Source organism: Melanostigma gelatinosum (assembly GCF_949748355.1).
Source record: "Melanostigma gelatinosum genome assembly, chromosome: 23".
Taxonomy (NCBI): domain Eukaryota; kingdom Metazoa; phylum Chordata; class Actinopteri; order Perciformes; family Zoarcidae; genus Melanostigma; species Melanostigma gelatinosum.
Window position 1 is genome coordinate 4,050,772 of NC_136656.1, and position 16,309 is coordinate 4,067,080.

General features: G+C 42.1%; 1 protein-coding gene across 1 annotated transcript; it reads left to right on the forward strand.

The window, feature by feature from the left end:
• Positions 1-12,216: 12,216 nt before the first annotated feature.
• On the forward strand, positions 12,217-15,783 carry LOC306796778 (protein translocase subunit SecA-like; the record flags this gene model as incomplete). Its single annotated transcript, XM_079295846.1, has 1 exon — positions 12,217-15,783. The coding sequence occupies one exon, from the start codon at positions 12,217-12,219 to the stop codon at positions 15,781-15,783; it is 3,567 nt and encodes a 1,188-aa protein (XP_079151972.1).
• Positions 15,784-16,309: the final 526 nt, after the last annotated feature.

Here is a 16,309-nt window from a genome sequence, read left to right on the forward strand (position 1 = left end):
AGACATTTCTGGGCATTTATGCTTGAAAACTGACTGAAACGATTATGTTTCTGCTAACCCACCAATAGATCGACTAACTGCTTCAGCCGGAATCAATCAACACTTTGAACGCAGCTCGGCCAGATCGCTACACTTTCACCAAATTCATATAAAGAGACGTACTTGGACACGTCCTCTCTCATGACTTTGTCCTCATCGTCTGATGGCACCTCATCCCATTCTGGAACACAAACAAACGATGTTGATGAAAGTTTTAAAAAAAAGACGGTTTCTTCAGTCTGTTACTTGAGTCTGAGCTAAAGGAAGTTGCTGGTGAAGCTGCAATATTTTGCCGTAATCGGACCCGGCGGCACCGATGACGAGCATAAAGAATAACTATGTAGACGGTCTCGACTGCTTATGAATGTTTCTGTCTTTGTTAAGGACAACAGTACAAGAAAATCTTGCTTGATTTGACCATATGTTTATGTTGCTGTCCTAATATGTTCTGTTTAAAAAAAATATTAATGAGAAAGTAGAGTCAAATTGAGACCGATTCATAACCAGTTGAAACTTCAACACAAGTTTGATGATTGCGACTCACGTTCCACCGTGTTCCACCACTCCATCAAACTGTCAGTGTCCTGGGACAAAAAAAATAAAAACACAACGGTTCAAACCTGAGCTACACTAGAAAAGGTTATTCACCTGCATTAAAAAGGAAATGAATATTTCTGTTGAGCCAGTTTAAAGAGAAACTAACCCCGTCCTCGTCCTCATCCTCCAGACCTGCTATGGCATGCTCGTCCATCTGAGCCGCCAGCCAGTCCGCCTGAATGAGGGGGGGGGGGCAAAATCAGCCAGTGAATACGTCAATAGGTCGTTTTTATATACATGTGTATATATATATATATATATATACACATGGATTAGTCCTGAAAACGTGGAAGACTACGCTCTGGTTGGTGTAATGTTGCTAAACCGGCGCAGTCACATGTCAAAGGAATGCGCCCCATCAGGAACACTTCACAGTTTCATAAGTGTGTGTTGAAATCAACAAAGTGCACCTGGTATGACGAATGCAAAAGGGCGTTTTGTGCACAAGAATTTGGTTTTCTTAAAGGTGCAGTGTTGTGAATGCAGCCCTCGGGCTGGCTCCTCCCCTGTTCAACACTGAACAGTAGCCTGCTGTAAATCTGACGTGATGTTCCATACATTCCATACATAGTCAGGTCCGACTCACTGACAAAAACAAGAGGTGTTCTCAGAGTCAACAGCGCCACGGTGATCAGCTGACACGCTGTGTTGCTACATCTCGAGCCACAGTCACCTGACGGTTTAGGTCATTGATGAAGGAGTTCATCCCAGGATGAGACTAATCACGGCCCTAAAGACTCAACGTTAGATAAATATTGTCTAATTAAGCCACACATTGATCGTTTCCGCTCCGAAGGGTCCAGACGTACCTTAGCGGCCTCTGACATGAAGTCACCAGACGTTGCTCCTGGTGGATCTTCCCACTTGGGATGCTTCAGTTTGCTCTGGAATCAACAAACAGATGAGCACGTCGTCATCTTATTTTTAAACTATCTGCCACCAAACAACAGCAAAATCCTTCACTCCACCAAGTTACAATCAGTAACCGGTTCACCTTCGCCTTGTGTTTCATGAAGCCTTTAAGTTTAGACGTCTTCTTCTGTTGATTAGAAAAAATATGTTTCAGAATTATTCATGAAATAGCATCAAAGAAAAGCAGGACACGTGAACATGAGTATACCGGTTTGCAGGTTTCCACTGCCTCCTCTTCGCCGTCGTACATCCGTCTTCCCGTTTCGGTAAAGCCATCCTCAGCAAAGTGATCCTGCACAAGAATATTTCAGAAATATTTAAATCTGAAGTATTCTATTATAATCATGTTGCGTATTAAACATACGTTGGATGCTCGCTGAGGCGTCTGGTGGCTGAATCCAATCGGTTCACTCTGTCCATTGGCCTTCTTGGGTTTGCGTGTGACGGGAGTGAGGCCTTTGTGTTTGGGTGTTTTCTAACACAACAAACAAACAATATTGTACAAACTGAAGAACCCCGTGTGCTGCGAGGCGGAACAAAATCAAACGACATCGTCTCTCCTGCGGCGCCTTTCATTCTGACTTTTCAAAAGAGTCTGACGTAACACAGGTATTTACCGACGGGTCCGTTCACAGAGGAGCTGTAAGGGATCCTCACTGCAACACAATGACTCATCCGACAGCACAAGCCCTCCATTTCCTCCACTGTTGCTAATCTAGTCTGTCAAACTGATTGATGCCCTGGTTGCAGAGCAGTTACACTGTGCCATTATTATTATCCGTCGTCAGCCTGTTACAGGTGCCATTGTTAGTGGATTCTGGTCTCATACCGGTTTGCAGTCTTCATCGTACAGCTCGTCTGTTGAGAAGCTGCTCTTCTGTTTCTGATTGGTGTACTCCTGATTAAAAACATTTGACAAAAGTCCAAATGAAGTAAAAACATTTCTTTTTTTTTTATCTCCGATGTTTTGCAACCAAACATTTTGAATGTTTACCTTCGAGCTTTGCTGACCCACGCGGAGCAGTTTCTTTGTTGGTTTCTTCCATTGACAAAGAAAAACAAAGAAAATACAATTCAGTGAAAACAGGTGACAAAATAATCAATGAAATGAGTATTGAAAGAAAAAGAGTGTTACAGGTTTGCAGTCTTCCACTTCATATGGATCTTCATCTCCATTCAACCCTCCAGACATATGGTGCGTTTCCTGGAAGTGCTCATCGTCCATGAAAGCAGCCTAAGAGACGGATTCAAACCACCGTTACTGAGTAAGTGAGGAACATCGATGAAAGAAATCACACATACGGTGAGAACCATGCTGCATGGAGAAACCACTGCAACAATGATCACATATTTGAAATGGGAATTATTCCTCCAGGATGCATCAAGTCAGCAAATAACTGTGTTTTTTGCATGTTACAGATAAAGATTAAGCTAAACTAATATTAACATCATATGAATTAGATTCCAGTTCGGGCTGCGTAGGATTGTTTCCTTCTCATGTGATAAAAACATTTATAATAACTCACAATATGTTTTTATCGAAATAATCTGCTTCAATCCACATTTGTTGGCATTTAGCTTTTCAAAAATAAAATTTTCACTGCAGTCAAAAAACAGTTTCTTTACCCTGACGCACCCACCTGTATTAACTGAGAAGTCATCCAACAGCACCATCAACTACATTTATTGAACCACAATAACTCGCATCATGAGATAAAATATGACGGACGTTCGGAGCTTCATTCGAAAACCTCAGAAGGTGACATTCAGTCTATAATAATAATCATAACAATAAGAAACATAGTACCTTGCGAGTTGACTGAAGATGGAGGTCTCTCTCCTCTACATCCCCAAAAACATCTTCCTGAGAGTGAAATGAGTTATAATACAACACGTGATGAGTCCTTTCATGTTGTGGAAGTGGATTTTCTTCAACGCGACAAAACAAATCAATAAATGGCTGTCATAAGCAAGCCAGCAATTCCATATCTATCAAAACCTGCTAACTGAACGCGTTTCTATAAAGAAACCATTTCCATTAAAAGGGATGAATCGGACTATTCACCCTCCTACTGGACAGCGAGTCGCTGCCCTGTGAGGTAGAGAGCGCTCATGTTTAAATGTTAACTCAACCAAAGGTTACCTGGGACTTCTTACGAGGTGTGTAGCCATGCGCACCAATTTCCTCTAGTTTGTCCTGAAGGGAGGAAAAAAAAAGGACAAACGTGCTGCACTGCTTAGACGTCCTCATACCTCGGACACAACGCACGACACACTGTACAAAGCCAAACGCAGAGTCGTACCTTCGAGCCTTTACGCGGCGTGTATCCATATGCTCCCTTCTGTTCAGAGAAACAGTTACACATTGAGGGATGAACACGTACGCAGTGAAAGAGTGAAATATGAAGTACAGTAGACATACACTACCTTCTCCAGACTGATGCTGAATCCTCTGTGTGGCACAAACCGGATTTTCACCTTCTTTTTCTGGAGACAAAACATTAGGAAACCCAAAATCAATGCACGCCAGAATATTCACAGATCTCAACATGTCAATCACTCATAAAAGGTTAACTCATAACCAGCATAGACGACTTTAAGTTGAATGCTCATGACTTTAGCTGTCGACCACGATAACATCCTGGCATTAATGTGCGTATTGCTGTGCATCCTTATTCTAAGTATAAGTATAAGAAAAGCTTACAGATCCGTGGCTGTCCACCTCTTCGTGCAGGGTTTCCCCTTCCTCCCCTTCCTCCTCCTCGTCTTCCTCACCAGTGCGGTCATCCAAAACTTTCCCCTGTAGACAACGAAACACACTTTTACTGTTTGAGGAGACTAAGAAATGAAAGCACGTAAAACGATTGCTTCCAAAACTAGACTTATTGTCAGAGCTTTGACTTTAGGAATATGAATCAATGCACCGCGTGCTTTTTTTGCAGCAGACTGCAAGTACTTTACCTCTGACCATCGGCGTATGACAGTTGTACTTCAGATAGCTCACCTTTGACTCTTGAGGTAAATGTCCGTTCATGTGCTTTTCCATCGCCGCTGAGGAAGTAAAGGACGCTCTTCTGAGCTTACCGACTCTTGCCTTCATGGATTTCTTCTGTTGACAAAGGAAAGCGTGATTGAAGCGCCGCTGGTTTATTCGTACGGTTCGTTAAACACAGAAACAATAGAACGTACTTTGTAGTCCGTCTCATTCTGCTCCCCTTCTTCATTCTCCTCTCCAGACACGTGGAATTCTGAATAAATCTCCTGGAAAGAAAAAGAAGCACTCGTGTTTAAACCGAGCAAGTACAAACATCGATGTGTTTGGATCTAACAATCCTTTTTGTCTTGAATCAAGTGTCTGACTAATGAATTTAACTGACAGTAGATCTCGCAGCTGGTGTCTCCTAAACATGTCAGTCCAGTTCTTTGACTGACACATTACAGATGCAATACTCTTCTAATCACATATGTGACTATATGCGTGGGATACAGTGAAGACCAGGCTTACACAGCTCATTTTTCACTGATACCTTTGATGATTTACGAGAGTTGGGTAGCGACCTGCTCCTCCCGTCCTTTTGATCGTCAGAAAACTTCTCCTACAAAACAGAGAAGTCTCGCCATCACAAAGACGTCCAATCAGAACAATGAAGCTGCGGTTTTGTTCTGCTTCGTTTACCTTTGACGCTCTTCTGGAAAGCATGGACAATCTGAACTTTCTGTCCTTTTTCTGTGAAATAAAGAAAATCTGTGTTGATCTACACACTTGATAACAGAATGACCAACAGTGAGTGCTGAGGCGGTCAGATACCTTTACAGAGCCATCCTGATCGTCGCTGCTTCCTTCCTCAGTCACCGCCTTGATCTATGAGAGAGGTTAGCTTTTTATAGTCTTCTTTCCTCTTACAAACAAACACATCCAAGTAGAGAAATAACTTGTTTCTTACTCTCAAAGATTCTCGTCGTAGTCTTAATGTTCCAGACTTGTAGAAAAGATAGATGTAAAAGACTTTTGTTAAGAACAGAAAGGTCTTTGACGGAGCATATGGTTGCTGAACGTTTCGAGGCAAGTGTGCCAACAGGTTCAGGAGAATATGATGAAAAAGTGTTCTTACTGGTTTGAAGTCGGGGTTAAGCTCAGGGCTGTCTTCAGCCCAGTCTTCCACACACCTTTCCTGTTTTGGGATTTCAGTAAAGCAAACATTTGTATTCGACAAAGGTGGTGATGATAGTCAGTTTAACAATATGTCCGTCCATCCCAAGGTTTTTCCAAAGGAGATAGATTTACTCCCGATTGACATTTTTTATTCAGATTTCTTGTTCCAATGCCACCATCACGCAAACATTGACTTCCACTTAAAACTCACCTGTCCAGTCAGCAGGATGTTCTCATAGAGTGCAGAGTTCTCAGCATCCATTGATTTATTTTCCTGGGAAAAAAAAGAAATATTTGAAACATGCCCCCAGAAACTACCCACACATGACATTTCACATTGTTCTTCATTGGACCAATATCAAAGGACAAGGCAGCTATTAATGTCAAATTCCAACAGCGTGCATACCGGAGTTTCGGGTTTGGGGTAAATAAGCGACTTTGGAGCCGGTCTGAAGGCTGGTTTAGGAGAGGTTTTTGGTACAGTTGCTTCAGGTTTAATCTAAACACAAAAAACAAAGAAGCTAATTCGCAGCGCAACAGTTACGGAGAACAGGAACAACATTATGATAAACTGTGTCCTTTGCATACAGGCTTTGCTGGTTTTGGCGACTTTTCTGCCGTTGATGGTCGACGTCGAGGAAGTGGCTTTGGCGGACGTTTGAAAGCCGACACCTGAAAGTTTGATTGTGAAAGAAGGTATGAAGTGCATGTCATACAATCCTATTTGTCGACTAGATGCATCCTACAGTACAGTGCACACATTAAAGTACAATGCATTGGCATTAAATACTTATTTTACGGCTGTCCAAATATCCAATTGTTACATACATGAGTCATTTCAGCTGGAGACTGGCTGTGGAACATGGACAGGTTCCTGGCCCGACTGAAGGGACTCGGCTGAAGAATAACATGTTCGGTTCCCTGAGGAGTCGTCAGGACAATATCGCGTGGCCTGTCGGAAGGCTTTGCTTGGATGGCTGGGTGAGACTCTAGATTCGCCTTGAAGAGATCTAGTGGCGATGGCACGTCCGGGTTCATATCCGACGGGCTGCTGATTAAAGGTGTAGAGAAGGCGGCCTTTGGGGCAGTATTCCTGGAGGTTATCCCGAATACATCCCTGCTGTCGGTCTCGGAGGGAAGTGGTTTGAAGAAGTCTGGAGTCCCAGGTGAAACATCTTGGAAAGGGTCGTATAGTCTTGAGGGTGTATTGCCGAACGGGTCGTCCAAACTGGAAACGTCTTGGAATAAATCCCTCGTGATCGGGCTTGGGAATGGATCGACTGTATTTGCGGATGACGATGAAAATACATCCTTAAAAGAAGACATGCCAAAAATGTCCTCTTTCATGAAGGGATTTTGTTCGTCTTCCCCACTTGGAACTGCTCGAGACAAATCTGCTTCTTTGGGCCAGGCAGCGGAGAATGGGTTTGTCGTCTCTGGCTGAGGAGGCTGGAACAGTTCATTCTCCTTGTTTGATAAAATACTGGGGGATTTGTCAAACAGCTTTACCTCCCTGCTGCGTTCAGCATGGAGCGCATCCTCTCCTTTAGCAGCCCCGTCATCGTATATCATAAACAGGTCAGAGCTTTTTGGAGGGTTCTGTGTTTGAGCGGGCATTGGCTTAAACAAGTCTGGTGAGTTCAGGGTAACGTCATGAAAATAGCCATTGGTAGATGTGTTTTGGGCCAATGCCGGTGTCTGGAAGGGGTCTTGCATAAGGTTGGGGGTAAGTTCAGCTCCATTTCCCACAGTCTTCATGTCAGGCTGAAGATCCAGAGGGGAACTCTGAAAATCCAGTGGAGGGACAAAGATGGCATCAAGGTTTACTTCCTCTGAAGTTCTCCTCCCTTCGTCCTCCATTGCACGACCTGTGCTTCCAGATTCCTGATAACAGAACACAAGCGAAATGTTACATGTTGAATGATTGTTGGGAGGAGGGCACGAGCAAAACGTGAAATGAACTTTTTGTCTCAAGGACTGCTCAAGACAAAATGGTTCCCTCAGGAGTTGAACCCTAAGTCATCGTGTGCTCTGCAGCAGATGAGCCTCACCTGTCCTATGTGTGGCTGCTGGTTGTCTGTCACACCTGAGGGATCACCGAGGCGCTCACCCTCTGGACCAAACTAAATGAATAACATATTTATGGGGGAAAGCGTGGGACGTCACGCATCATGCTTTTCATGTATTTGTGATTTACCCGGGATATGAAAGTCATGTCACTTGCCAGAAATGTAAACAACAAAGACGCTGTTACCTCTGCGTGTAAGCAAAGACAATCTTTAAAAAAATGCAACCTGCACAATAGGAGGTTATATATACAGTATATATAGACACACAGAGCTGAAAGCTGCCATCATTAGTCTCTAACCTGTTTGTTTTGAGACTCGTTCACAGATGATCCGCTGGAATCAGAGACGGATGAAACAAGATTCTGAGAAGCAAAGAAATGAAGAAAAGTACAATAAGGAAGCTAAATCTTTTAAACATTCATCCAGGAATAAGAAGGGAGAAAGTCAAACACAACTCTATTACTGTAGCTCGGCTGAGTGGGTGTTAGGGTGTGTGTGTGTGTGTGTGGCCACTCACCTGGTACTGATTCTGGAAAGGGCTTTGGGTGACTTTCTTTAGCATATTTTGCAGCGCTACAATACTCTAAGGAAAAAAGACGGACACAAAATCAACTGCCCGCTTTTTTTTTTTGTTATCGGTGAGCTTACCGGGCCTAAACACAAATATCTGGAATGTTAAAGTCATACTTTAGTTAAAAGAAATATCAAAAACATATCAAAAATGCATCAAACTGCAGCTTTTAGTCCCCAAAACCTGGTTGGACACCTGACATACCAACGAGATGGCTGGATACGACGCTAGAAAGGATCAACAGAGTGCTAATTCCAGTGTGCAATTATCTATTGTTTTATAATAACTTAAATTAGACATACATTAGTTTAAACAACTAGTGAACTTATTGCCTAATGCTGCAGTAAATCACTGTTAAATGTCCTGTTAAAAAGTATGTTATTTTGCGATATGGACTGATTTTGAGAGACTTTACTGCAGAAGACACCGGTTGTACTTTTTATTCCAGGTGTTTACCTGAGGGTTGTAGTTTTTAGCAGGTTAAAGGATTATAGTATAGACACAACATCATGGACACTGAAAAGCACGCTTCTTCAGAGTGAGTGACATTTTGGTCGACTTGTAGGAAAGCACAGAAAAAGCCACGCAACGAAGTCAAATCCCTGCATGACAGCAGATTCTTGCTGTTCTGTACAATAGCAGTCACCAGTCACAGACTTGACAGCGCGAAAGACATTCCCAACAGCTGCCATCGTGGCACGCTGGGTTTGGCCAGTCTGTTGGCCGCGACAAAACACGCACGCGATGCCAACAAACAGCGCAACGCTCTGTCGCACTCTGGTGAGGTTGTTTAGCTGTTTGAGGACGAAACATCAAAGATGACACACAAACGCAGTGCAAACACCATGAAAAATGCATCATCGTTCCCACCACAGGTCCAGTTTAAAAGTACTCACAGGTCGTCTTTCCCCAGATGCGCGTTCTGTAGCTGCGGCAGTTCCTCCCTGGTCCGCCTGCAGCTCATTATCCTAATAAACATTTATATTGAGAACATAAAATAACCGAAAGAGACATGTTTCAAACCATTGAAATTAATTCGTTTTCTCCTCAGTTTGCATCAATCGCGCACTGTTAATTGGAGATTCAACACGAGACTTACCGTATTTGTTTCTCCCTTCATGATCAGTTCAGTTTGCTGAATATTCAATAAAACCAGATTATTTTCTCCACGGGTGAGATTTAGGAAGTTATTTTTGTTGCATCAAAACGCGTCAGCGTGTCCTCGGAATACGCAGAGCGCAGGTAATTATCTCCCAGTTTAACTCACCTGTGTCAGCCTCGAGGAACACATCCACATCCGGAATTTCAATTTTCAAAATAAAAGGCGGTAGCGCGAGACTCATATCCCTGGTTTAGCGGAACGCTGCGATTCAAATCGAACCATTTAAAGTAATCTTCATTTCTTTGCAGAGGCCTATTTAAGTAATTGACTTGCCCGTAATATTATCCACAAATAAATCGCAGCATACAATCTGCAATCTTTTGCATTTTCTTTTATTGATTTGATGTCAAAGTGATTTACAAAACTAATTTAAAAAAATACAGATTATGAGAACTGCATTTTTTATCAAATTTAGAAGTTGACAAACAAAAGGACCAGTAAAAGATAAAGATCAGATTTCTAAACTTCTTAACAGATAAACAGATAACTGTTTCTGAGAGAGTTATTTGTTTATTATTTGTTTAAGAGGATTTACAGCCACCATAAACCCAAATTTGGAAACTGCAAGATGTCCTTTTTTTTTCACCCGAAACTTCATATCATCCTTGCCATATTATTCTGAAGGCGAATTCACATTAATTTCGGTGTATTTCTGCGTGGGCTTGTCACACGTATCTTTCCAACTTCTGTAGCCATCGCAATGCAAACCGACTGGTTGTCCTCGCCCAGCTCAACCGGGCGGTGTGGTCCAGGTGTTGTTGACGTCCACAGGCTCTGTGTTGACAGATGAGAGAAACCCTGTTGTTGTGTATGTATTTATAAATGTAAGCGATAAGAACATGGCTCCATTTACCAAATCCTCACCACAAAGGCAAACGTTTCCTCTTCGTCTCTGCATGTTTTCCTCAGCCTGAAATTCAATATGCATTTATATTGTTGGATTGTCAGTGAGGGAAACTGGGGGGATTTTTCAAGATTCCTTGTCGTGGTGATTACAGAGAAACATAAGTTCATGGTTTAACCTCATGCATTATGTTCTTATGTATCATACATACATATGTATATAAGAGTTACATGGAAACTGTCTTCAAATGTTTGTCACAGCTGTTGAATTCAGTCCATTTATAAACAGTGTTGTTACAGTATCTGTCCAACAGATGGCAGAAGACTGTAAATCTGTTTCAGGAGCAGCTAGTAACATTTAAAATATATTCCATCACAATAACAATACATTCAAACAGTTTGCACCAATTCAATTCAAGGCAAAATACAGAATGAGAGCTCTTGAATTCAAATAAGAGAGAGGAATGTTGATTTGTGTCACATATAGGCGACAGCCTGTGTGAAATGACACTGAACCCAAATGAATTCAAAAAGCATTTACATGTAAATATCAAATGTACGATGATCTGTTGCGATAACATGTTTGCACATAGAGCTGAATTATTTCATTAGAATACCATGTTGTAGGTGTCTCGGGCATTTTTAACTATTATACGCAACCAAGAAGTCCTGTGATTGTCAAGAAAATGAAAGAAAAACCATGTTGGAGAAAGGGGAGTTTCTGTCCGCGTACAATAAAGATGCTTATCAAACAATTGTGGGACTTTTGCCAAACAGCCTTTCGCACGACATCTCTTTATTTTTCTTAATTTATGTGCCAGTCCCACTCTCAGAGGTCAAGGTAAAGGTTTAAAGTTGGCCCATATTATATGGATTTTGGACTATCTTCAAAGAATACCAAACGCTGTACAAATACATGAGTTTAGTAATCTAGTTTGTTTTAAGGACATCAACTTTATTTAAATATTTTAATCATACAGGTCACAGGAATTAAATGTATCTATTTTATTTAGTATGTATCAATATTTATATTGAAATGAATCTTTAATTTGAAGCATCAAAATATTTGATTTGTGGGGAGCTTAACAGCACCAAATTAGATAAATTCCACTCGTCCATCTGCAAAGCCAGGTGTTGCTGTTACAGGTAATTACAAGGTGATAATATGTATTGATAACCCTAATTGACAGCATTTTACATAAACACGTAAATAGACCTTTTGTCGTGGCTGTGTACAAATTGGTTAACTCAAGGGGGAATTACAGTGGGAAATATTGCTTTTTTTATTGACCCCTGCCGTTTACAGTAAATAAGTCAGTTTACAGTAAGTCAGACTGAATGAAATCGAAAGGATGGAAGGAAATTCCCTCGGGGCGGTATCCAGACAAGGTCGGCAAAACAAAAACAAACACAAAAGATAAAAAGGTAAGAGTCAAATGTGCAGTGAACAGATCAGCTCTAGTGTCTCAAAGACACACATCACTTCTCAGCCTTTTCATCTTGCTAACAGGTGAGTAGACTACTACCACAATACATTCATTAATTCATTCATTAAACAGAGACAATGACTTGTGTAATACTTGTGTTTTGATGCATATTTGATCATATTTTGTTGTCAGAGGAATAATACTGTGCAGTGTAGAAAAATAAAACTGCTAAATATAAATTGTGAATGTACCCTATTTCATTTTAATGCTGTATGCAAGTTGACACTTGAGTATATGGAAATTATTATCACAATATTACTGGATAACAAACAGCGTGTGGAATTTGTGTATTGTTTTAAAGATTGACTCTCAAAATGTTGTATTATTTCCCTCCCAAATCTTTTTTTTCTGTTTTGAACAGATTTTAGTTTTTTTCCCACAAAATGGCTGATTCTGACACGGACAGCAGTGTCGAAGAACTTCTGAACAGATTCAGAACTTTGCTCTTTGATCAGAGGTGTTCTCCAGAAGAGCTTCTTATCAAGCTGCAGGGACTGGTCACAAATATCAAATGGAGCCCAGAGGATGCCACTGACTTCTTCAATGCTCTTCTGAAGCGATTTGAGTCAATAGCAAATGACAGATCAGGTCTCCTCTCATGGATGATGAATATGTTGCACTGCATAGAGATTAATTACATCACTCCCAGTTGGAAATGTCAAAACGGAAAGACTGTTATCGAGCTGGTCAAAGACGACACTGTAACTGATGAGGTTCTCAAGACATGTTTAGCCCAAGATGCTGAAAAAACACTGGATGAAATTCTTGAGGAAATCCGTCAAGAAACGTTAAACCAAATTGACGAAAAGCTTTTAGCTGACGTAAAGGACATTGTGTCATCAGTTGATAAGGATCTTACTTCACACAATGATGGATCACAGCGGAGTGGCTTGAAACAAGTCCTGCTGAAGCTCTGTCAGGCAGTGGAAGAAACTAAGAAGTTCCGCCCACGACTGACACAGATGGTGAGCTGGTGTATCATGGCTCTTTCGAAAACGGGGCGGTTGATTCAGGTCGGCACCGGAGAGGGAAAGACATGTACTGTGGCAATGTTTGCAGCTTTTCGAGCTAGGAGAGGAGAACAAGTAGAGATCTTCACTAGCTCTTCAGTTCTGGCAGAAAGAGATTTGAAGGACTGGGGAGCCTTTTATGAAGGTTTGAAAATCAGTGTGGACTGCAACACCAACAAACAAGACGAAGACCTAAGACGGTGCTACAAGTGTGAGGTTGTTTATGGTACTGTGGAAGCGTTCGCTGGACACTGGCTTGGCCAGCACTTTGAAAGAATGGACATATTTGGGAAAAGAACATTCCAGTGTGCAATCGTGGATGAAGTGGATTCCTTGATGCTGGATAAGGGTCATGACGTTGTCTATATAGGTGCCAATATGCCTGCTTTGCAACATCTCAATCCACTCTTGGCATTCATATGGGCCACTGCTAATCAGTACGAAAGGATTGGCACAGAGACGATGGTGGGGCAAAAATACCCCTTTCATCAAGTCATGCTTGAAAACATAGCAAAGGGCAAAGGTGTTGACAAGTTCGCCATCCTTCAAATGGCTGAGGACACAGGTATACTGGCAAAAGGTTCAGTAAAGAAACTTAGAAAGAGCCCAAGCCTTTTAACTGAGAAGACTGCAGGTGTTACTGTTACCCAGTTGGCAGCGTTCTTTGAGACAGTAGAGAGGAAATTCCCATCTTGCCAGTTTGCTCTGCACTGCATGAACAGCGATGGCTCAATAGATAACCTGCACAAAGCACCACAAGAAGCAGTGGCTGATAGACAGAGAGTGTCACTGCTTCTCGTCAATGGAGGGTTCTGTCAGTACATGTATTCTGATAGAGAGAGTATGCTGAGAGCTGCAGAAGCAGAAATAAAACGTGCTGTGCATTTTACACCTTGTGATCTCGGCAAAGATGGAGTAACCTGCTACATCCCGGGCTTCTTTGCAGATCTGGTCAATTCCAAACTAATAGTTTGGATTGAAAATGCATTCAAAGCACAAACCATGACTAGGGATCACGAATACATCATCGAGAAACACGGGGTAGTGCCTGTTGACTACAGCTCGACGGGTGTAGTTGAAAACTTCCGGACATTGTCGGATGGACTACAGCAGTTTCTTGAAATGAAACATCACTCCAAGCTGAGTGACATGACAGCCATCACAAACTACATGTCCAATGTTGGCGTGTTTCTTAAGTATGGACATCAGATATTTGGAATCACTGGGACTCTTGGCCAACAAGCAGAGACTGAGACTTTGCAGAAAATCTATGTAGGTATCAAGACCTGTCAGATACCTTTATTCAAACGCAGAAAGCTGTTTGAGGTCGAAGGAGAGATTGCAGGTGATGAAAATGAATGGATTGAGAAAACCTGCACTGCCGTCACTGCACAAACCAACTCTACTCTGTACAGGGATGAACGAGCTGTGTTGGTCATCTGTGAGACCATCCATCGAGCAAAGGTCCTCTACCAAGCTCTAGAAGGTAAAGTCCCGAACAAAAAGCTTTACATCAGCAACAACATGGATAATTCCGAAGTCTTAAAAGAGCTTCCGGCTGGAGACGTCATTGTAGCAACAAACCTTGCAGGTCGTGGGACGGACCTTAAGGTTTCTAAGGAGGTAAATACAGCTGGAGGTTTGTTCGTTGTGCAGACCTTCCTGCCTGACAATGCTCGTGTGGAGGCCCAGGCATTTGGCCGCACTGCCAGACAAGGATCACCTGGATCCGCTCAACTCATTGTCTGCTCCAGCCATTTGTCAGAACCACTCGGATTGCTAGCTTTAATCGGCAAGCTTCAATCTTTATTGGAGAACATGACTAATGGCCTACCCCATCTTTTTGTTCAGCAACTGATGTCTTATCAACAAAGCCGCAGCCATGAGCAATCTAACGATATGTCTTCAACGCTGTTACATATTTTGACAGAAAACTCAAATTCAGGGATACAGAGAGTTAAAAGGTTCAGGGATGGCTTTGCGGCTAAAGGACTCGCGAGCTACTTGGAGTGTGACATCCCAAACATAAAGAAGAAGGAAAGGCTCTTCAGTCAGTATCTGGGCACACTCGATGAAGTGTACAAAAGCAGCAATGACAAGCCAGCAGGTTCAGATTTGTCAGCGCTGAATGAGTTTTGGGGTATGTGGCTACTCACAAACTTCAATGAGAAGGATCCTATCATGGACCCAGAAATCAAACTATCCGAGGACCTGAAAAAAGCCAGGCAAAAGCTCAGAGAGAGAAAATCGCCCTCATCAAACCTGCACCACTACACAGCATTTGGCAATGATCTGCGCAAAAAGGGACATCTTACAGAGAGTATCGAGATGTACACTAAGGCCATCCAGGAGGACCACTGCTGGGCAGCAATTGCATATTACAACCGTGCTTTAACATCTTTGGCCCAGCAGGACAGGCATCAGGATCCAAACTGCATCGATCAAGCCCTGGAAGATTTACAAAACGCACTCAGGTCTGTTGAGCTCTACAGTGAACAAATTGAGTTCACTTGTCGATACTCCACGCAAGTCAAGGACCTCTGCAGTGATCCAGTCACCCGCTTTGACAGACACATGATGGCCAGAAAGGGTGTGTTGCTGTGTTTCAAAGAGAAGATTAATGAGACCATAATGAAGGTAGACAGAGCCCGAGACTTAGGTAGGAATGTAAAAGTGGAGGAGAGTTTAGTCTACTCTGTAGTTCCAGTGGCCTATTTTATTCCCTTGGCAGTCTTTTCGGCCAGATCGCTGAATCTTATCCGCTCCAGAGACCCTCTGAAGTTGCTCCAGCTCATCACTGATCCCTACTTTGACATTCTCAATGAACTCAAGTGTCTTGAATCTCTTGGCCTGACTCATGTCTATACCGTGGACACACTGTTCACTCCGGGCGGCTTCTTCTCAAGGATACGTAGGACCATAAGCCGAGCTTTTGATTAGATGGCAGGTGTCACCACTTGAGCAAAACAATCAAGCAAGCAATAGAGCAGACAATGGTGTTAGTAAGAAAATCTTGTCAGACACAAACTTTCAGGAACTAAGAAACACAGCCTAGTTCCAGCTTGCTGTGGGTTTTTTACATCTCTTTGGCTTTTAAGTACCTTCATCATTGCAAGTTTTGAGACAGTTCCCCATCCTTGTAAATCATATGATCCTAACCATAGACTGTATCCAAGAAGTGGATGTAGTCACCGTGACGTCATCCATTGGTTTGTGGACTGCCGCTTTGAAGCCTCAAGTTCCGCATTTTGACCGTCGCCATCTTCGTTTTTATGACAGCGAAGTAAAACTGAACGTTGCTTAAGACATTTTAGGTGATTCAATTGGACAATTGCTAATCAAAGTATTTTTATTTTATTTTAACATGTATATTGTAAAATTTTAAAGGTACATATGTAAATTCTTTGACCTTTCCAAGATACATTTACTTGATCCTTAGTTTATATTCATTCAACTGACAAAGCAT